Source organism: Mobula birostris, chromosome 20, assembly GCF_030028105.1.
Source record: "Mobula birostris isolate sMobBir1 chromosome 20, sMobBir1.hap1, whole genome shotgun sequence".
NCBI lineage: Eukaryota > Metazoa > Chordata > Chondrichthyes > Myliobatiformes > Myliobatidae > Mobula > Mobula birostris.
In genome coordinates, this window is record NC_092389.1 from 35,482,175 (window position 1) to 35,505,632 (window position 23,458).

General features: G+C 40.3%; 1 protein-coding gene across 5 annotated transcripts in view; it reads left to right on the plus strand.

The window, feature by feature from the left end:
* The window catches only part of LOC140185139 (amyloid beta precursor like protein 2-like), a 156,677-nt gene that overhangs the window by 24,941 nt on the left and 108,278 nt on the right, over positions 1-23,458 (plus strand). For all 5 annotated transcript variants that reach the window (XM_072238506.1, XM_072238501.1, XM_072238505.1 and 2 more), the window contains exons 2-3: positions 13,726-13,899; positions 15,153-15,282. In XM_072238506.1, the coding sequence (XP_072094607.1) occupies positions 13,726-13,899; positions 15,153-15,282 (304 nt within the window). The remainder of the gene's footprint in view (positions 1-13,725; positions 13,900-15,152; positions 15,283-23,458) is intronic.

Genomic DNA, 23,458 nt, shown 5'->3' on the forward strand with positions numbered 1-23,458 from the left:
AATGAAAGGAACATGGCACAACTATAAATATGCCTAGAGCAGGCTGTCCTCAAAAACTGAGTGACCATACAAGAAGGGGACTTGTGAGGGAGGCCACCAAGAGACCTATGTCAACTCTAGAGGAGTTACAAGCTTCAGTGGCTGAGATGGGCGAGACTGTACATACAACAACTATTGCCTGGGTGCTTCACCTGTTGCAGCTTTACGGGACAGTGGCAAAGAGAAAGTCACTTTTGCAAAAAAAACCCCTCATGAAATCTCAGATAGAATTTGCCAGAAGGCATATTGGAGACTGAAATCAGCTGGAAGAAGATTCTATGGCCTGTTGAAACCAAAATTGAGTTTTTTGGCCATCATACTATAAATCCTATGTTTGGCATAAGCCAAACACTGCACATCTTCAATAACACACCATCTCTACCCTGAAGCATGGTGGTGGCTGCATCATGCTGTGGGGATGCTTCACTGCAGCAGGCCCTGGGAGGCTTGTGAAGGTAGAGGGTAAAATGAATGCAACAAAATACAGGGAAACACTAGAGGAAAACCTGACTGCAGTCTGCATGAGAACTGCAAATTTGGAGATTTGTTTCCAGCAAGACAATGACCCCAAGCATAAAGCCAAAGCTACACATGAATGGCTTAAAAACCACAAAGTTAATGTCCTGGAATGGCCAAGTCAGAGTCCAGACCTCAATCCAATTGAGAATTTGTGGCTGGACTTGAAAAGGGATGTTCACTCATGATCCCCATGCAATCTAACAGAGCTTGACACTTTTGTAAAGAAGAATGGGGAAAAATTGCAGTGTCCAGATTTGCAAAGCTGATAGAGTCCTATCCACACAGATTCAAGACTGTAATTGATGACAAAGGTGCCTGTACTAAATACTGACTTGAAGGGGATGAATGCTTATGCAATCAATTATTTTGTGTTTAATAATTGTAATAAATCTAGACCAATTTTTAGAGATCTGTTTTCACTTTGACATAGTCTTTTTCTGTTGATCAGTGTCAAAAAAGCCAAATTAAATCCACTGTGATTCAATGTTGTAAAAAAAAATAAAATTTGAAAACTTCCAGGGGGGTTAAGTACTTTTTATAAGCTCTATAAGGGTGGTGAATTTGTGGAATTCATTGCCACGGAAGGCTGTGGAGGCCAAGTCATCCAGTCTATATAAAATAGAGGTTGATAGGTTCTTAATCAGTAAAACATCAAATGTTACGGGAAGAAAGCAGGAAAATAGGGTTGAAAGGGATAAGAAATCAACCATGATGGAATGGTGGAGATCTTAAATAAATTCTTTGTAAGGTATTTGGACAGAAAAGGTTTAGAAGGATATGCACCAATCCCTGCGGCACACCACTAGTCACAGGTCTCCAGTCAGAGGCAACCATCTGCTACCAATCTGTGGTTTCTCTCACAAAGCCAATATCTAATCCAATTTACTACCTAAATTCAATACCCAGTGACTGAACCTTCTTGACCAGCCTGCCATGCAAGACCTTGTCAAATGCCTTACTAAAGTCCATGTAGACAACATTCACTGCCTTGCCTTCATCCGCTTTCCTGGTAACTTCCTTGAAAAACTCTCTAAGATTGGTTAGACATCACCTACCACACATGAGGCCACACTGAAAATCAGTCCAGGTCTATCCAAATACTTGTATATCTGGTCCCTTAGAATACCTTCCAATACCTTTCCCACAACTGGTGTCATACTCACTGGCCTATTTTCTATTCAGAACCTTTTTTAAACAGAACAACATTGGCTATCCTCCAATCCTCTGGTACCTCTCCTGTTGCTAAGGATGATTTAAATATCTCTGCTAGGGGCCCAGCAATTTCTGCACTTTCCTCCCATAGGGTCCAGGAATACCTTGTTAGGCCTTGGGGACTTATCCACCCTGATTTGCCTCAGGGTAACATACACCTCCTCCTCTGTAATCTATACAGGGTCCATGAAGTTGATGCCACTTTGCCTCACTTCGATAGACTCTGCGTCCATCTCTTGAGTAAATACAGATGCAAAGAATGCATTTAAACCTCCCCCATCTGGTTTGGCTCCACATATGAATTACCATTCTGGTCTTCCAGAGGAGCAATTTTGTCCCTTGCAATCCTGTTGCACTTCACACATCTGTAGAATCCCTTAGGATGCTCCTTCACCTTGTCTGCTAGAGAAACTTCATGCCTCCTTTTAGCCTTCCTGAATTATTTCTTGCATGTTCTCCTGTATTTCTTGTACTCCACAAGCACCTCAATTTGTTCCTACTTGCCTTACCTGCTATGCATCTCCTTTTATTCTCTTAATCAGGGCCTCAATATCTCTTGAAAACCAAGTTTCCTACACTTGGAATCTTTACCTTTTATTCTGATAGGCACATACAAGCTTTGTATTCTCAAAATTTCGTTTTTGGAGGCCTCCTGCTTTCCAAGTACACCTTTGCCAGAAAACAGCCTGTCTCAATCCACACTTGCCAGATCACTTCTGATATTAAAATTGGCCTTTCTCCACTTTACAGTCTCAACCCGTGGACCAGACATACCTCTTTGCATATTTAGTTTGAAACTAATGGCATTGTGGTCACTGGATGCAAAGTGTTCCCCTACACAAACTTGTGACACATGCTCTGTCTCATTCCCTCATAGCAGATCCAGTATTGCACGCTCTCTCGTTGTGACTTCTACGCACTGATTAAGGAAGTTTTCCTGAACACATTTGACAAACTTATTCCATCTAGTCCTTTTACAGTATGGGATTCCAGTCAATATGTGGAAAGTTGAAATCACCTACTATGGCACCTTGTGCTTCTTACAATAGTCTGCGATCTCTCTACAAATTTGTTTTCTTCTAAATTCCTAGGACTGTTGAGTGGTCTGTAATTTTAATGTGGTCATACTTTTCTTGTGTCTCAGTTCCACCCATAATGTCTCACTAGTCGAGTTCTCCAGTTTGCCCTGATGGAGCACTGCTGTGACATTTTCCCTGACTGGTAACACCACCCCTCCCTCCTCCTTTCATCCCTCCCGCTCTGTCACATCTAAAACAATGGAACCCCGGGATATTGAGATGCCAGTTCTGCCACTCTTGCAACCGAATCTCACTAATGTCTACAACGTCATAATTCAAGGTGTTGATCCATGCCCTGAGCTCATCCACTTTTCCTGTGATACTTGCATTGAAATATACGCAGCTCAGGGCACCGGTCACACCTTTTGATTCCTGACTTTGTCTGAGGTCTTACCAACATCTTTCTCCATAACCTCTTCACTAACTGTTTTGGCACTCTGGTTCCCATTCCCTTGCAATTCTAATTTAAACCTCACCAAATATGCATTTTCCAAAAAGTTAAATGTTAGAGAGAAAGTATTGTATTTTGTTTTTTTTATATATATATATATATATATATATATATACACACACACACACACACACACACACACACACACACACACACACACACACACACACACATATATATAGTCAGCCATGGAAACTAAGATGAGAGGTACATCAAATTGATGTCCCTTCTAAGTCAGAGATCCAGCTCTGCTATCAGATCTGAATTCTCGGAAACCACTGGAACCCAAGTACACCCTCATACAGTCCAGAGAAGTCTTGTCAGAAGTTGTCTTCATGGAAGAGTTGCTGCCAAAAATGCCATTCCTCTGAAGTGGAAACAAAGCCAAGTGATCCCACCTATGCACAAATATACAAGGACTGGGGTGCTGAGCAATGGTAGCAAGTGCTGTAGACTGACAAGTCAAAATTTGAAATTTTTGGCTCAAAAAAGAGGCAGTTTGGTCGCAGAAGTGCTGGAGAGCATTACCTGGATGGGTGTCTTCAGCCAACAGTGAAGCACGGTGAAGGTTCCCTGCAGGTTAGGAGTTGCTTTTCTCCAAATGGAGTTGGTATTCTGGTCAGAATTTATGGAATCCTCAATGCTGGTAAGTACAAATAGATTCTCATTCATCACACAATACCAAAAGGGATGTGTCTGATCAGTCCCAACTTCATTCTGTGGCAGAATGGTAACCCCAAACATATAGCCAAGTCATTAAGAACTATTTTCAGTGAAAAGAACAGGGAGTTCTGTAACAGATGGTATGGCCTTCACAGAGCCCTGATCGCAATATCATCAAGGCTGTCTGGGATTACCTGGAGAGTCAGAAGCAAGCGAGACAGCCAAAGTCTGCAGGAGAACTGTGGCAAGTTCTCCAAGATCCTTGGAACAGCCTACCAGCCAATTTTCTTATAAAACCGAATGACAGTGTACCTATGAGAATTGATGCAGTTTTAAAAGCAGAATGTGGTCACACCAAATATTAATTTGATTTAGTTTTTTTTATGGTTTACTGCTCTTTATGGTATTTTTTTGATATTTAACATTATTTTTCAAAGCATCTTTTACTTTGCAGAATTTTTTTTACATATGCCTAAGTCTTTTGCACAGTAATGTAAATTGGCATGTAAATTAGTATTAGTTGGAAAATTGTGTGACAGGAAATTGGTGCGATTTGAGACTGATAAATCCCCAGTGCCTTGGTCTCCATCCAAGTGTGTGTCAGAAAGTGCTGAAAAGTCATGGCTGCATTGCTAATCAACATTCTTCAGACTCTAGAGTCTGGATTAGTTTCTCAGAGCTGTAGGATAACTATTTTCAAAAAAAAAATGCGGAAGACAAAGTGGGGATTTATAACTTGTTAATCTGATCTCAGTGATGAGTAAGATGCAAAAGCAGAACATTTGGAAAAGAGTGCCGGAATTGATCAAACTGTGCAGGGTTTATGTAAGGGATATCAAGCTTGATAAATCTATTGAAATTCTTTTGAGGATATACGATGTGCATTTTAACTTTCAGAAGTTCAGAAGTTCCATGTTAGAGATTAGTGGGCAAACATAAAGCACATAGCATTCGGGGTAATATACTGATTGGTTGACAGGCAGGAAGTAGTAGGAATAAATCAGTCTTTTTCCAAGTAGCAGGCAGTAACCATTGGAGTACTATATGATGAAACGCTGAGACTAAAGGAATATATGGAACATAGTTTACAGGTAACAAAGCTACATCAGACTGACTGTGAGCTGTAAGAGGATGCAGAGAGACTCGAGTGGAATTTGGGCAGGTTGAGTGAGAGTGCTTCTGTTTTGTAGGTTCAAAGTTACCTGCTTTGATTCCAGATACAGAGGGGCAAATTCTTATCTGATTAGTAATAGAATAAGAAAGTTGAATAAATCAATGCTCTTCTGTTGAATAAGCACCAAAAGTAGAAAGCGATAACATACTTGTTAAACTCTAGAGAATTGGAGAAGTACTCCATGTGGAATTAGGATGCATTTTGTTGTGAATAAGGTGGATGCGTTAAAGCTTCATTAGATATAAGGCAGTAACCTGATAATGTTAAGATTTTGTGGCAATATTATAACAGATAGCAGAAAGTCAGAAAATTAAAAATAGCATTAAATGATAGAAGTGAGTACATAGAATAGATGGTCAGTCTTTCTTCCCCCCCCCCCCCCCCAGGAGGAAATGTTAAATATGTTGGAGGACATAAATTTAATCTGAGAGGAGGAAAGATTAAAGGAGATGCTTAAGGCACTTTTACAGAGTGTTCGGTGCCTGGAACATAGGAGGTGGTGGAAGCAGATAGTGTACAATAGCAATGTTTAAGTCATTGAAACAGACATGAATAGAGTGAATGAACGTACATGTTCAGACATGAATGAACATGCTATATCCTGGCAGATAGCATTAGTTGGATTGATACCATGTCAGCACAGACATGTCTTCATTGACCAAACCACGTGTATGTTTTCGCAAGAACAAGTGGCCCATATCATATTTACTCAGCCTGTTGCCACTGCCCTTTCAAATTTGACTTCATCCACCTTCCTCTAATTTTGATACAGTTTTTGACTCAACCACTTAACCAGAAAGCAAAGTCCAAATGGCAATTGATTGGGAAAGGAGAAGATACAGTGAGAGCTGGATGTCCTTGTGCATCAGTTGATGAAAACAAATGTGTAGGAGAAGCAGGTAGTTGGTAAAGCAAGTACTATGTTGGCCCTAATGAGAGGATTCAAGTACAGGAACAGGAATGTCTTACTGCAGTTGTAGAGGACTTTATTAAGATGATACCTTGAGTATTGTGTATAGTTTTGGTCTCTGCATCTAAGGAAAAATGTTCCAGTTATGGAAGGACTTCACGAAGGTCCTCTAGATTGGTTACAGGGATCGTGACAAGAGGAAAAAGCTACCTTCCACAATAATTGGTTGATATCTGGTATGCACTGCCTACAAATATGATACATTGCAGCCTTGAAGAAGGAATTGGATAAATGTTCTGATTAGGAAAATATTGTGAAGTTCACAGAAGGGATTGGAACTAGTGAGTTGTTGAGGTAAAAGCAAATTTGGATGTGATGGGCAAAGTAGTTGTTCCCGTTCAGTAACCTTCTATAATTCACCTTCCACGTTTATTCCAGCATCCCTCTGTGATATTTGATCTGTCGACTTCATTCTCCTAAGCAGATGTTTGCTTTAGAAAGTTTTGGCAACCTTCTGTTATCTGGTAAAGATGGCTCTGGTGAGACACAGTGCACTTTATAGGCAGCAAACAAGACTACTAACTAGTCTGTTAATTGCACATTCTGGACTACGATCAATGTAGTCCATACCCTCAATTTCCCTTTGGAAACTGTGCTTTTGAACCGTCTGTACGACCTGGCATTTTTACAGTATCCTGAAGGATTCAGTAGACTGGACTCTAGCAGGTATTGATGCGGCGGGACCTGAGGGTGGGAGTAGAAAATGAACCAGTGTTTAGCCAATTTAAGTGCTGAGTCAAATTAAAAAGATCAAAGTGTCAAGGCTGAGGGCAAAGGACAAACCAGTGTTCAGCTCGCTACTCCACGAGGTTTACTTGCTTCAGTGCTGAACTGGCTCTGCAGCTGTGGCCTGAAACCATTGGGCTTCTGGACTGGCTTCTCTTGTCTCAGCGCTGCACTGCCTCCATGGCTGTGCCCTGCAGCCATCGGGCTCCTAGACCAGCTTCACTCGCCTTACCTCTGAACTAGCTCTGTGGCTGTGGTTTCACTTCAGGGACTGTGCAGTTCATGTGTGTGTTAATCTGTTTACTTTTTTATTGTTTGCCCAAGTTGTTCCTTTTTTCTGCACACTGAATGTTTGACGGTCTTTGTGTTGTTAGGTTTTTTTTAATGGGTTCTATTGTGTTTCTTTGCTTTCTGGCTGCCTGCAAGAAGATGAATCTCAAGGTTGTATACAGTATACATACTTTGATCATAAATGTACTTTGAACTTTGAAATTCTTATGCTAGTGGTCTTGGTTTTTGCTTGTCTATAAGTGGTGATTCTTTGTTTACCAATATTTGTTGGGTTCATTATCTTATTATACTTGATAAAGTGTGCAAATTAGCACATTCATGTGGTCTTCAGGAGATGTTATCCAGTATGCAGATCTTAGATGTTAGCTGGCTGTTGGCGTAGTGACATCAGCACTGGATTTCGGAGCGAAGGCTCCTGAGTTCGAATCCAGCTGGCTCCCTTGCACGCTTTCCATCCGTGCTGGGTTGAGCGTCGAGCTAGCAACTCGGCCTCGTAAAAATAAGAAAGCCTGCTAAAAAAAAAGCCATCATGACGGTGTCCCGATGACTCCACTCGGAGTTAAGGGCTTTCTTCTTCTTCATCAGACCTTAGATATACATTGAACATTACAACACAGTATGGGCTGTTTAACTCATGATGTTGTGCTGACCAATATAAACCCATTTATGATCAATTTGACCCTTCCCTTCTGCACAGATTCAGATTTATAACTGAATCAAAACATACAGTGAAATGCATCTTTTGTGTTAACAATCAGTACACTCAAGGATATGTTGGGGACAGCCCACAAGTATTGCCACGCATTCTGGTGCCAACATAGCAACGTCCGCAATGTTAACACAACAGCAGCGCACACAGAACAACAGCAGCAATAGCAACAAAACAAAACAAGGCAACAACAAATCAAACAACAGGAATTCTGCAGATGCTGGAAATTCAAGCAACACACATCAAAGATGCTGGTGAACGCAGCAGGCCAGGCAGCATCTCTATGAAGAGGTAGAGTCGACGTTTCAGGCCGAGACCCTTCGTCAGGACTAACTGAAGGAAGAGTGAGTAAGGGATTTGAAAGTTGGAGGAGGAGGGGGAGATCCAAAATGATAGGAGAAGACAGGAGGGAGAGGGATGGAGCCAAGAGCTGGACAGGTGATTGGCAAAAGGGATATTAGAGGATCATGGGACAGGAGGTCCGGGAAGAAAGACAGGGGGGGGGGACCCAGAGGATGGGCAAGAGGTATATTCAGAGGGACAGAGGGAGAAAAAGGAGAGTGAGAGAAAGAATGTGTGCATAAAAATAAGTAACAGATGGGGTACGAGGGGGAGGTGGGGCCTAGTGGAAGTTAGAGAAGTCGATGTTCATGCCATCAGGTTGGAGGCTACCCAGACGGAATATAAGGTGTTGTTCCTCCAACCTGAGTGTGGCTTCATCTTTACAGTAGAGGAGGCCGTGGATAGACATGTCAGAATGGGAATGGGATGTGAAATTAAAATGTGTGGCCACTGGGAGATCCTGCTTTCTCTGGCGGACAGAGCGTAGGTGTTCAGCAAAGCGGTCTCCCAGTCTGTGTCGGGTCTCGCCAATATATAAACGGCCCGTCGGGAGCATCGGACTCAGTATATCACCCCAGCCGACTCACAGGTGAAGTGTTGCCTCACCTGGAAGGACTTACCACCATTCAGGGCCCCAAACAGTCCTATATACCTGTCATTTCCCCTGAACTTCCTTCCGCTCAACTTAAACAGGCGGCCTTTGGTATTGTCATTGCTGTTCTGGTTATCCACTATGTATGTCTTTTATTCTTCACTTCAAAGAGAAAAGCCCAAAGTCATGCAACCTTTCCTTGGAAGATGTGTTCTCTGATCTAGGCAGCATCAAAGTAAACCCCTGCACCCTCCCTAAGGCTACATCCACACTACGCCAGATAATTTTGAAAACGAAGCTTTCTCTCTTCGTTTTGACCGTCCGTCCACACTAAAGCGGCGTTTTCATCCCTCGAAAATGGAGATCTTCAGAAACGGTCTCCAGAGTGAATAAGTCTGAAAACGCCTAATATCCGTTGTAGTGTGTACGGGGTAAACGGAGAGATTTAAAAACACTGTCATGACAACACAACAACAATGCTTTTACTGCTTCTGCTTGGTACTGCGCATGCACTGCTGTGTGGCAGTTATAACGCACAGTCGGTGTGACCGGCGTGAGAGTTAAATTGTAAAGTGAGCTTTTTTGACTATTTAAAAACGCTGTCATGACGTGCCGGAACAGATGGCCGCAGCGCAGCATTTCGTTGTTTTCTTGAACGCAACCCCCCACATAACCTAACAATTTCAGAACAGACGGCAACAAGACTGAAACCAGAAGAGTTAGAAATGTACTCACCAAATACTTTGACTCATGGCTTACTGAATAAATAAGTATACTCACTTTGCCCTGTTTTCTGTCCTTGCTTTGTATGAAGGTGGTTTACCTATTTATGCAAGTACTTCTCTGACAATAGATGTGCAACAGCCTAATGTAACATTGTATGGAAATACAACACTGATGCAGACATGTTTTATACATTTAACAAAGTGCTTTATTAATGCAACAGAGTTAGTCAGTTTTTCAATGTTCGTCGTCAGCCGGGTCATACTGTCCATGAACTCCCTGTCGGTTGCCTCCATACGCTCCAGTATTTGTTTTTTTTTAGTTTTAAGTCCTCCTGCGCGAGAGCCAACAGCAATTCCTTTTAAGTTTTTCTACTCTGTAACTGGACAAACGCGCACCAAGTATATCGTTTCCTCTTCGCTTGTTTGCTGTGTGTCCTGCGCATGCCCAGTAGGAGGAGATTCGCCCAAATATCCGTCTAATGTGGACAGAGATATTTTGAAAAACGCTTAGTGTTGACGCCTGTCGTTTTTACTCAAAACAGGTGTTTTCAAAATTATCCGGCATAGTGTGGACGTAGCCTAAAGCTCCATATCCTTTTCATAACAATACAACCAGAACAGAACAAAATACTCCATGTGTGGTCTAAAAAGTATTTTATGGAGCAGGAACATTATCCCACAGCTCCAGAACTCAGTCCCTTGACTGAATCCTGATGAAGGGTCTCAGCTTGAAAAGTAGACTCTATTCATTTCCATAGATGCTGCCTGACCTGCTGTTAGATCTTCCAAAATGTTGTGTGTTGTTCCCAACTAACAAAGCCCAGCCATACGTTATGCCTTTCATCAACTTGCGTTCCAACTTTAAGAGATCTATGGACTTGAACCCCAAGATCCCTCTGTTCCGTCACATTGCTAAGAATCCTGCCATTAACTTTGAACCCCGCTTTCAAGTTCAATCACTTCACACTTTTCTGGACTGAGTGATCTGCCACTTCATATCCTATTGTAACCTACTGCGTGACTACCTTCTACACTTTGAAGACATTTGTACAGCTCGTGGACTCTTTCTGTCTTTGTAACTAAGTTCTGATTTTGTTAAAAAAAATAATATTTCACTTTCAACTGTTGAGATTCAATGATTCAATTGTTATTCTTCACATTTATTCAGGTTGTTCTGAAATTTATTTCCTCATTGTTGATTCTCTCCTAATTTGGTATCTTATGCAAATGTAGAAATTGCACTTTTGGTTCTGTGGTTTAAATTATTCATTTTATTGGTAAATAGAAATTCTGTCCCTGGGCATGTTTTCTTTCTTAAATATGAATGTTAGCGATCTGATTAGCCATACTAGTACCATTTTTCATAGAATTGGTAAATATTTTGGAAGGTGCCTTTGTTATCTGTTCCAAGATTTGTGTAAAATCTGCAGATGCAATCAGATTAGATCACAGGCTTTATTCTGAGATTGAGTAGTTTGTGTAAGCATGGCAGAGTTTATGGAAGAATGGAAGGTTTTAGATTTAGAAGTCAAAATGTTTTTTTTTCCTTCCCCATAACTATTTTACAAATTTGTGCGCATTTATTAAATCTCCCCCCATAATGCCTGCTCAGTGGAAGCAGTTAATCTTTTGTGATGTCTCAACATAATGCAGCCTCGGATCTCTGGTGCCATTTTTGTTCGGATGTTCCCCTCTATTCTAAAACTTTGCATTGTTTGGTGCCCAGAATCAAACACAATCTGAGTTGTAAAGGCTCTTAGTTTCTTCAGCTTTGTGCTCTGTGGCTCATTTAAAAAGCCAAAGTTCCTATGTGTTTTGACATTTCACCATCAGAAGTGTTTATTTGATCCAACTGCCCTTTATTCCCAAATCCCATTAAAAATGGACTAGTATATTAATGGTGTATCTCTTCATTCTTCTTTCCATGATATTATGCATTAAAGTTCAGCTTGTGTCACTCCCATGTTTACAAGTATGTGTTGGCCTGAATTCTGCAGCTAACCTTCTCAAAGTTCTCAACATCTGTAAGTCCTGAAATACTGAAGAGTTAAAAGCTGTAAGCATAACATGATCCCAAGGACTAATGATTAATACCATTGGCTTGTTTAATATCACAAATTTAGCAAGTATTAATAGGAAACTATTGTATCAGACTTAAAAAAAAAATGCTGTATTACTTTCATAGCCGGTGCTAATCTTGAGTTGCAGGAATGAAGGTGCATTTTCATTGACCTGATGAGCTGGCATCGAGTATTGTGGATAATTGTCCTCGTATTCATCTCTGCAGTCTGCATGAGCACCATAGAGTGTAACATCCAGTTATTGATTGTTCTGAATGATGTTCTACAGTTTTACAGTTAAAATTGATTGAACATAAAGCCAGCCATTACATTACTACTGCTGCTGTTGCTGTTTTCTTGCTAATTGCACAATGATAGGTTTCATATTGGTAAAGTTGAGGGAGAGGGCCTGGACAAGACTGAAGCAAATATGGTTTCACATAACCCATAAAAAGACAGATAGCTTGGGCCCATGCAAGTTTCAATGGCTACACCTTTGATCTGGAGGTTGTGAGTAGAATTAAAGGTGAAGTCACCCTTTTCGGTAGTGTGGTGCTTAAAATTGTAGTTTTCCAGCCATGGCCAAATAAAAAGTTTTATAAAGTGATATAATCTTCCTTTTTATACTTTATTCCTCAGATAATGAATGCAAGTATTTAATGTCTTCACTTTATTCTGGCATCTTGAAGGATTCTTGGACATGTATGGGTGCCCTGTTTCTCAATACACCCATCACATCTCATATTTATTGGTCCTCCCTGAGTGCATCAGCTCGCATTTCAGGATTAAATTCTATCTTCTCCTGCTCTGCCCATCTCATCAACAGGTCAATATTGTCCTGTAAGCATATGACTGTCCTTGTTATCAATAAACCTGGCAATCATTTCTCCTATATTCATACCTAAATAGTTAAATGATGTAATAATGATAACAATATCAGCTACATCATTGCTTGCAGACTTTCATTTCACAACTATCCTCTACCATATAACCATATAACAATTTCAGCACGGAAACAGGCCATCTCGGCCCTTCTAGTCTGTGCTGAACTCTTACTCTATCCTGTTCCCACCGACCTGCACTCAGCCCATAACCCTCCATTCCTTTCCTGTCCATATATCTATCCAATTTAACTTTAAATGACAACATAGGATCTGCCTCAACCGCTTCTGCTGGAAGCTCGTTCCACACAGTTACCACTCTCTGAGTAAAGAAGTTCCCCCTCATGTTACTCCTAAACTTTTGTCCTCTAATTCTCAACCCATGCCCTCTAGTTTGAATCTTCCCCACTCTCAATGGAAAAAGTCTAACCACGTCAACTCTATCAATCTCCCTCATAATTTTAAACACCTCTATCAAGTCTCCCCTCTACCAGTACACCAAACTAATTTTTGATCTTATTTGTCAACTTGCCATGGAATTGATGGGCAATTCCCCATGTGGGACCTTGTTGAAGGCAAGGGTTTCCAACCTTTTTTTACATTGTGGACCCCGGCCATTAACCGAGGGATACATGGACCCCAGGTTTGGAACCCCTGGCTGAGGGCCTCGCTGAAGTGCAGGCAAATGATATAAACTGCATTGTCCTCAATGTATACAATGAAGCCATCAGTTGTTTCATTAATGAACTTGTCTTCATCATCCACAGCAAAATGGGTAAACTTAAAATTGATCAAGTATGTAACTTCCCAATACTTAGTGTTGGGGGAAAAAAATCAAATGATTGAAGAATCACTGGAGTCACAGGTCTGCGATAAGCATTGAAGGTTTGTTACCACTGGTACAGAAAAATATGTGTTCCAGAGAACAAAGGAAAATGTCTGTTATTGTATCTTTTTCTGGTTTGTCCTTGGCTGACTGCAGACTAATAATACAAGCACACCTAATCAAGTGATAAATGAATTATAAAAGGATAGTTTAACCATCTTGTGGATAGATGATTAATAGATTTGGGTCATCCCGCGATGTTTACTAGGCACCCAGAAGACCCTGAGCAGAGCAATGGCTTTAGTATTTAGTGATCTTACATATCCTCAGTTCTGTGAAAAGTTATTAGGGCTCAGCAATAGTTGTTGGACAATTACATCGATGTACAAATTCAATAAAAATGAATTTACACTTGGTGGTTCATGAGAGAAGAGTCGCTGGTGAAGGTTTTTTTTCTTTGTTTCAGGCATTGGCAGCCAATACTGCAGCTGGATTTGCAGTAGCAGAACCACAGATTGCAATGTTCTGTGGGAAGCTCAATATGCATGTCAATATTCACAGTGGGAAATGGGAACCTGATCCTTCAGGAACCAAAAGTTGCTTGGGGAACAAGGAAGAGATTCAGCAATATTGTCAGGAGGTGAGTCTTATGAGGATCTATTTTTTTATTACTTTTGCTTTGGTGACAATGCAAATTGTGCAAACTCATTCAGTGGCCCTTCTGAAGTATAGTGTTATCTATGGAACCCATTGATAGCATTTATTTCCCAGATAAAAGCGAAATTGCGCAAATGCTGAAGATGTATGGCAATCTTTTAGCACATTGACCTTCATAACCTGTATTGAGTACACGAGTTGGGATGTTATGTTGGAAGTTGAACAAGATATTGGTGAGGCCTAATTTGGAGCATTGTGTGCAGTTTTGGTCACCTACCTACAAGAAAGATGTCAATAAGATTGAAAGGGTGCAGAAAAAATGTACAAGGAAATTGACAGGACTTGAGGACCTGAAGACCTGAATTCAAGGGAAAGGTTGATTGGGTTCGGACTTTATTCCCTGGAGATTAGAAGAATGACAGGAGATTTGATAAAGCTATACAAAATAATGAGAGGTATAGATAGGGTAAATGCAAGCAGGCTCCTTCCACTGATGTTGTGTGAAAGGTGAAATGTTTAAGCAAGCAAGTTTATTTGTATAGCACTTTTCAAATACAAGACAGTTCAAAGTGCTTTATATGGAACAAGACATAAAAATCAAACATCAGATTTCAGACAATAAATAAGAGAATAAAATCACACAAAAATAGATGTGATATATAGAAGTTATAGTGCAGGAGATTCTAATTAAAAGCTACACTGAAAAGAAAAGTTTTAAGCCTCGATTTAAAAGCTTAAAGTTGGGGCAAACTTCAGATCCTCTGGAATGTTATTCCAGATATGTGGAGCATAGGAACTAAAAGCTACTTCGCCATGTTTAGTTTTGACCCTGGGGATGGTAAGCAGGAAGGTTCATCACGCAGCAAGAGATTGGAGATGTATTTTAGCCCCGGAGCATTCAGTGATTTCCTCCCACAGACATACCAGTTTGTAGTTTAATTGGTCATTGTAAATTGTCCCATGATTCAGCTGGGGTTAAAGCAGAGGTCGCTGGGCAGCATGGATGGAAGGGCCTTTTTCCCCACTGTATGTCAATAAATAAAAAATAAATAAATTTGCATAGGAATTTCCACACTTGTCGTAAGTTAGAACCATTAATAATTGTAGGTCGAGGCAAACCAGAACATCTGTATTGGATGTTGCCTTCCGGTTAAAAACCTTAATTTAAGGACATTTCTGAATAGTACAGAACAAATAGTATCTGTATCATATAAATGTCACATTTCCTTTTGTTAGGTTTATCCTGAGCTTCAAATTACAAATGCGATGGAGGCAAATCAACCAATCAGCATTGAGAACTGGTGTAAAAAAGGAAAGAAAAAATGCCGTGGTCATACTCATGTGGTAGTTCCTGTTAAGTGCCTGGGTAAGTACAAATCCCTCTTGACCCAAAACCTACCATTATATTGGAAAAGCAGCCAATAATAGTGTGTATTCCATAATGATATTCCGAAACAGGATTCTTAAAGATAGTTGCAACAAATGTACTTGGTGTTTATTATTGTTTCAAACTATGTACTGTTAGTTGCTCTCTCAGAAGTATCATTGGTAGGTATCAGACTGATTGTTTTATAAAAGGCCCAACATTGACCTTGAAATAAATTGCAGAATAGGCTGTTCAAATGGGGCTTTTGCCAGGCTGAGAAAGAGGGTTTTTTAAGATCAGGATATCAAGACCAACTCTAAGCTTCTGGTTGAGAAAACTGTAGTCCTCTCCTCCTTACTATATGGAGCAGAGTCATGGACAACATACAGCAGGCACTTTTAATCCCTAGAAACTTGCCATCAAAAATGCCCCTGAAAGATGCTGGAAGAGCAGGCGTACTAACTCTAGCATCCTGGAGGAAGCTAACATTAACTCCATAGCCACAACCATAACTCAACACAAATTGCGATGGGTTGGCCACATCATCCATATACCTGACTCCCACCTCCCTGAACAACTCCTATTCAGGCAGCTCAAGGATGCAAAGAAAAAGTGGTTCAAGGACAATATTAAGACCCACCTGACGAAGTGCCACATCAACTTAAATGGATGGAAGAAATTAGCAGAGGATAGGGAAAGCTGTCCATGAGGGAACTGCACAGCTCAAAGAATAACACCACCGTGCTACTGAGACTAAGTGGCTTCAATGTAAGGAGAGACTGGGAAAGGCACAACCAGCTACATCCACCACCACCTCAATGACCAATACTTGCCAACACTGCAAAAGAACTTGTGGATCACAGATCAGCCTCTTCAGTCATCTCAAGACCCACAAGTGACCAGATCAACCACCAGGAGAAGAATCATACTCGACTACGAGTGATCGCTGATGACGATGATAAAAGACATCAATTAAATGAGTTACTTTCTAAGTTAGTGTACAAAGCTTGCTAGAACAGGCCCTTTGGCCCACAATGTAGTGGCAAACTAAATTCGTAATCAAGTTGTCAGCTAAACATCCTGTCGGACTACATATTCATATCCCTCCACCCTCTGCACATTCACGTACCCATTGAAGAGCCTTGTAAACGTTTCTATCGTATCTATCTGCACTACCACCCTTGGCACTGCCCTTATGTTTTTAAAGAAACATTGGAAACCAAAGAAAAATATATTATCAAATGAGAAAGGGGAAAAAAAATCAATATTTAAAACATGAAGCCACTCTTTGTAAGAACAAAAAGACTGCCATGCGCATCTCTTTTGAATTTATCCCCCTCTCACTTTAAATTCATGCCCTCCTATAATAGACATTGACCCTGGGGAAAAGATGCCAGCTGTCTATTCTAACTATACCTCAATCTTATAAATCTCATCAGGTCTCCTCTTGACCTCCAACACTCTAGAGTAAACAACAAAAGTTTATGCAACCTTTCCTTTTACCACGTGCCCTCTAATCCAGGCAGCATCCTGGTAATCTACTTCTGTATCCTCTTGAATACCTCAATGGCATCCCTATAATGGGATGACCAGAACTGAATGTCGTACTCAAAATGCAGCCTAACGAGAGGTCTCTCTAAAGCTGCAACTAAACTTCGACAATTGAGCTCAATTCCTCAACTAAGGAAGGCAAGCATGCCATATGCCTTCATTACTACCCTGTGCAGCCACTTGGGAATTAAAAACCTGGACCCCCAAGATCCCTCTGTATATCACTGTTCAGGGTCTTGCCATTAAGTGTACTGTCCCCTGGCACTTGATTATCCAAAGTGGAACACTTCCATTTGGCCAGGTTGAACACCATCTGCCATTTCTCTGTCCATATCTGCAATTGATCTGTATCCTGTTTTATCCTTTGCCAGTCTTCTACATGAGCCACAACACCACCAGTCTCATCATCTGAAAACTTATAAATCACCTGGATGAAAATCTAGATGAATGGATTTGTATGTATCACAGAGATCCCAGTATGGATCCTTGTGGAACACTAGTCACAAACCTCCAGCAAAAGCAAGTACCATTGACCACTACCCTTCTGTGGGCAAGCCAGTTCTAAATCGAAATACCCAAGTCCCTGTGGATTCCAATGCATCTTTATCTTCTGGATAAGGCTCCCCTGAGGGACCTTGTATAACATTTAAAGTCTACCCAGACAGTATCCACATTTCTACCTTCATCAATCATCTTCGAGGAACTTGTAATCAAGTTATAAGGCTTGACGCACCACACAAAGTCGTGCTGACTGTCCTTAATTAGGTCATGCTTTTCCAACTGCTCATAAATCCTTTCCCTAAGAATCCTCTCCAATAACTTTCCTGCCATTGATGTGAGACTCACCAGTCTAGGGTCTACAGGTTTATCCCTATTTCTGTTGAATAATGGAGCATTAGCTACTTGCCAGTTCTCCCAGATCTAACCTGCAGCAAGAGATGACACAAAGATATTGGTCAAGGTCCCAACAGTCTCATCTCTTGCCTCTCAACCCAGGATATATTTACTTATCCACCTTTATGTTCTTCAAGAAATCCAATTCTACATCCTTACCTCACAATATCTAGTAAATTAGCACACTCCATACAGTTCTCCATATCTTTCACATCCTTCTTGGCAAACATCTATGCAGAGTTCTCATTTTGGTCCTCACCCACTTTGTCCACTTCTAACCAATTCTCATTTATACTTGAGAGGTGCAACCTGCTCCCTGGTTATCCTCTTAATATATTGTATGTATGAATGTCTTGGGATTCTCCATGATCCTACATGCCAGTGAGTTTTAATGGCCCTTCCTGGCTCCACTAATTCCTTTTTTGAGTTATTTTCTGGCTGCTGTATAATCCAAGCACCATTTGATATTTGCTTCCTAAACCTCACATTTTCTCCCTTTTACTTCCGGACTTAAATTCACCACCTCTGAAGGTTCCCTTACCTTGCCGTCCTTGTTGCTCCTTCTGACTGGAATATATCTGTCCTTTACTCTGTGCAGTTGATCTCTAAACACCCTCCATGTGTCAGATGTGGCCTTGTCCAAAAGCAGCTATTCCCACCCAATTTACTCTTTCGGTTCCTGCCCAGTACTCTCATAATATGCTCTGTCCCAATTTAATACAGTCTTGCAAGGTCCATGTTTATTAGAACAACACACAAAATGCTGGAGGAGGTCAGGCAGCATCTATGGAAATGGATTAACAGTCAACATTTCGGGCTGAGATCCTTCATCAGTTGTGTCCTGATGAAGAGTCTTGGCCTAATATGTCAACTGTTTATTGATTTCCATAGATGCTGACCTGACCTGCTGAGTTCCTCCAGCATTGTTTGTGTTGCTCTGAATTTCCAGCATCTGCAGAATCTCTTGTATTTATCCATACTTATAGCTATATGGAAACTTTAGTTGTGATCACTCCTCTCAATACTCTCCCACTGAAAGGTCAGTCACCTGCCCAGGCTCATACCCAACACCAGGTCCAGTATGGAGCCTCTTCTCATTGGACTGTTTACATAATGGTTTATGAATCCCTTCTGGATGCATCCAACAAATTCTTCTCCATCTAAGCCTCTTGTAATAAGAATATTCAAGCTACTTTTGGGAAGTTGGGGTCACCCACAACAACAATTCTGTTGTTTTTACAACTTTCCCAAATCTGCATATCGGTTCAATATCCCAGTGGCGATTGTGGGATGTGTGGTATATCCCATCAAAATAATTGCAGTTTTGTAATTTGAGTTCTATCCGCATAGAGTCAGTGGATGAGTCTTTTATGGCCCAAGTGCTGCTGTGATATTTTCCCTGATTAATAGTGCAACTCCCACCCCTCTTACCTCCTTTTCTTTCATTATCATCATCAGGTGCCATGCCCAGTTTGAGCTTTGACTGCCATAGCCCACACACTCCTGTTTCGGGTCAAGTGGATCAATTCATTGGTATTCATTTCCAGTTCTCTGGCTGCTGTCTCCATCATCATTTGTCTTTGTCTTCCTCTTGCTTTCTTCCCTTCAATCTTTCCCATAATTACCGTGCATTTTAACTCCTCTTTCCTAATTACATGTCCAATGAAGTTACGTTGCCTTTTCATGATCTCATACATTCTTTTCTTTTCATCCTTTTCTTTACCCTTTCTAAAACATCAAATCTCTGGAAAATTGAGCAATTATTACTGTCTGCCTCTCAACCAAGTCCCTGTCATGGCCACAACAATATAATTCCATGTACTTATCTGTTCTCTAAGTCCATCATCCTTGGCCATTATACTCCTAGCATTAAAATAAACATACTTCAACCCATCTATCCCATTGTTAATATATGCTCCTATCTGTTCTTACTGGTTATGATGTCTAGCTTCCTCTCAATCTCTCCACTTTGACCTGGTGCTCTGGTTCTTCATCCCATTGCAAACCCAGTTTAAATCCTCCTCGGTAGCACTAGCAAACCTGTTCAAGATTTTGGTTCCCTTCCAGTTAAGGTGCAACCTGTCCCTCTTGTACAGATCACCTTGCCCCAGAAGAGGTTCTGATTACCCAAGGACCTGAAACCTTGCCCTCTGCACCAGTTCTTCAGCTACACATCTATCTGTTCTATCTTTCTTTTCCTGACCTAACATGCGGCACCATGAGTAATCCAGAGAATGCTACCTTGAGGTCCTACTTTTCAGTATTTTTCCTCACTGCACAGGACCTCTTCTCTTTCTCCATGTCATTGGTGCCAATATGTGCCACAACCTGGATGCTTACCCTTCCCCTTGAAAATATTCTGCAACTACTCTGAGATATCCCTGACCCTGGGACCCTGGTATCCACATACCCAGGATGCCACATATCATCCTGACAAATTCTTCACAGCCATGGAATCTCCTGTTTGTCCTTGTAACTATTGAGTTTCCTATCATGATTGCTCTGCCTGACTTTACCCTTCCCTGCTGAGCCTCAGCTGGTCATGGTGCCACCAATTTGGCTGCTGCTGTGTCAAAGGGACAAAGCAATGAAGGTACTAAGAGAAGAGTTAAGAAGGAAATGATTCAGATGCAAATACAAACCAAGGTCAGTGAAATAATTCAACATCAGCGATTAGTGCAAATCAATTTGATTTATTCATGGCAAATGTTATGAATTGTTCCAAGCAGGCAAAAACTGAAATGGAAAAGAGAAAAGTGATAGTGAAGGCAGCAGTGAGGTTTTAGAATACAAGAGAGCTATCATGGGAGAAAGTGCAGGAAAAATGAATTTGAATTATCCAAGTCTTGAGGTTTATTTACAAGGTAACATACTAATCCTGTTAATTCTTCAGTAGAATGCCAGAAGTTTAATAGCTAAAGGACAGGAATTTGAGTTATGTGAGGGATTTTGCTGAGAAACCAGATGTGATATGTGTGCACGAAACATGGCTTAAGCCAACACTAGATTTTGTAATTAATGGTTATGATAGTGCACAAAATAGGAGAGGGGGCGGGTGTACAACTTTTGTTAAAAGGGGTTTACAATATAGAGAACAAAAGAAAGAAGAACTGGAGCAAATAGTAACCAAAGAATGGACAAAGGAAGATACAATTAAAATCATTAATATCTCTAATCCTTGTTTAAAAATAGTAATAAGTTTACCGGAGCAAATTGGTACCCAGGGAAATGTAGTATGGTGTGGGGGTTTTAATGCACACAGCATGCTGTGGGGGAGCATGATGACATTAATGAAACAGTGTTAGAAGAACTCGTGGAAAAGGAAAATCTGTGTGTACAGTATAAATGTTGGAAGTTGGATAAGAGTAAATTTTAACGCTCGTTCTGAATCAGCTATTGATTTAACATTAGTTGTGGACCTTTAGCAGGAAAGTGTTGATGGGAGGTTTTGAAGGAAACAGCAATAGATAGTGATCATTATGTAGAAGAGGAACAGAAATAGAGATAGATCAGGAAGCTGGAACACCGGCAATGTGAAAAGGGGGAAAGTTTAAAGAAATGTGATTAGGAATGACAGGATATTGAAATCAATCAGGATGTGGATCTTTTATGTGACAAGATTGTAGAACGGATAATGACAACGGCAACAATAAGTATACCAAGGAAATGGAATAGGGCCTAAAAGAAAATGGTACCATGGTGGGGAAGGAATAAGACATCGTAATAGAGCATTTAGAATGTTGAAAGGGACACACAAAGACCTGGGTTACAAGGAAACGTTATGAGAGAACTTGGAAACATTAAGTAAGGAAGTATTAGAAACAGATGGAAATTTTGAAGGTGCATTAAATGTGACGTTCACCATGACAGTTCTCGGAAAAGTAAAAAAAAAACATCCCCTGGGAAGGATCAGGTAAGTTATGTTGTCTAATTTGAGTGAGAAAGTTATTTTAAAGTTATTTAACAATTTCTAGGGAAAAAGGAAAATTACGTAAAGCATGGAAAGAATCAATCATAGTTCCGATATGTAAACCAGGCAAAAATCCTAATAATCCAGCAAATTATAGACCTCACATTTATATAAAACCACCAAAAATTGATTAATAAGAGATTGACATATTACGTCGAAACAAAATGGGGTATTTTTAAATATCAGAGTGGGTTTAGGAGAGGAAGGGGAACCATAGATCCAGTTTTATGTCCAGAACATGAGGTGAGGAGGGCTCAATTGAACAGAAAAAGCAGTCTTTTCTAATGTAGAGAAAGCATATGATATGATGTAGAAAGAAGGTTTGATCATCAAGTTGTATAAATTGGGAATTAGAGGTCGAATGCTAAACTGGATAAAAGATTTTTTAATTGGTAGATCTATCATGGTGCGAGTAAGGAAATCTATGTCAAATAAACAGATTGTGGAAAATGGAACCCTGCAGGGAAGTGTTGTTAGTCCATTATTATTTACTATAAATACAGTTGCAAGAAAAAGTTTGTGAACCCTTTGCAATTATCTGGTTTCTGCGTCAATTACCTATAAAATGTGGTCTTATCTTCTTCTAAGTCACAATAATAAATGAACAGAATCTGCTTAAACTAATAACACAAACAATTGTTTTTTGTCTTTATTGAACACATTGCTTAATCATTCACAGTCCAGGCTGGAAAAAGTGTGTGAACCCTTGTATTTAATAACTGGTGGAACCTTCTTTAGCAGCAATAACCCCACCAGGTGGTTTTTTGCAAACAAGAGATGTGCAGCAATGTTTTTCTTTTTTGGAGAGCAGTGGTTTCTTCCGTGGTGTCCTTCCATGAACACCATTCTTGTTCTGTGTTTTTCTTTTGGTGGACACATGAACAGAGACTTTTAACAAGTTCCAGAGATTTCTGCAGGTCTTTTGCTATTACCATGGGTTCTTTTTCATCTCCTTCAGCATTGCATGTTGTGCTGTTGGTGTGATTATTGTAGGATGCCCACTCCTAGGGAGAGTAGCAACAATACTGAATTTCCTCCATTTGTAGACAGTTTCTCTTACTGTAGACTGATAAACACTCAGGTCTTTAGAAATGCTTTTGTAGCCTTTTCCAGCTTCATATATCTCTACAATTCTTCTTTTAAGGTCTTCTGAAAGTTGTTTTGATCGAGGCATGAAGCACGTAAACAGAGCTTTCTTGAGAAGAGCAGGCTCTGTCAGTAAACTGACTTTGTGTATCTTTCTTTTATATAGGGCAGGACACCTCTACAACTCACACCTCTGATCTCATCTCGTTGATTGGAACACTGAACTCCAAATAGCTTTTGTACATTTTTTAACCTGGACTGTGATTATTTGAATGGTGTACTCAGTATTGATGAGAAGTAGTACAATTGTGTGTTATTTGTTTAGGCAGATTGTGTTTGTCTATTATTGTGACTTGGAGAAAGATCAGACCACATTTTATGAATAATTAATTCAGAAAAACAGATAATTGCAAACTTTTTCTTGCAACGGTATTTTCTGATATAAAAGTAGTATAGGAGAATCAATATTTAAGGATAATGGACCAATGTGGAAAGGGGGTGGGACTGTGGAATTTATAATAAACTTCGAGGCAATAGTTAAGGTGGAAGATTGGGCATTAAAATGAGGATTCAGATTTTCAGCAGAGAAATACAAAGTAATGTTTTTCACAGAAACGCAAGGTTGTTATAGCAGGTGATTTTAACTTTCCACATTTTGACTGAGATTCCATACTG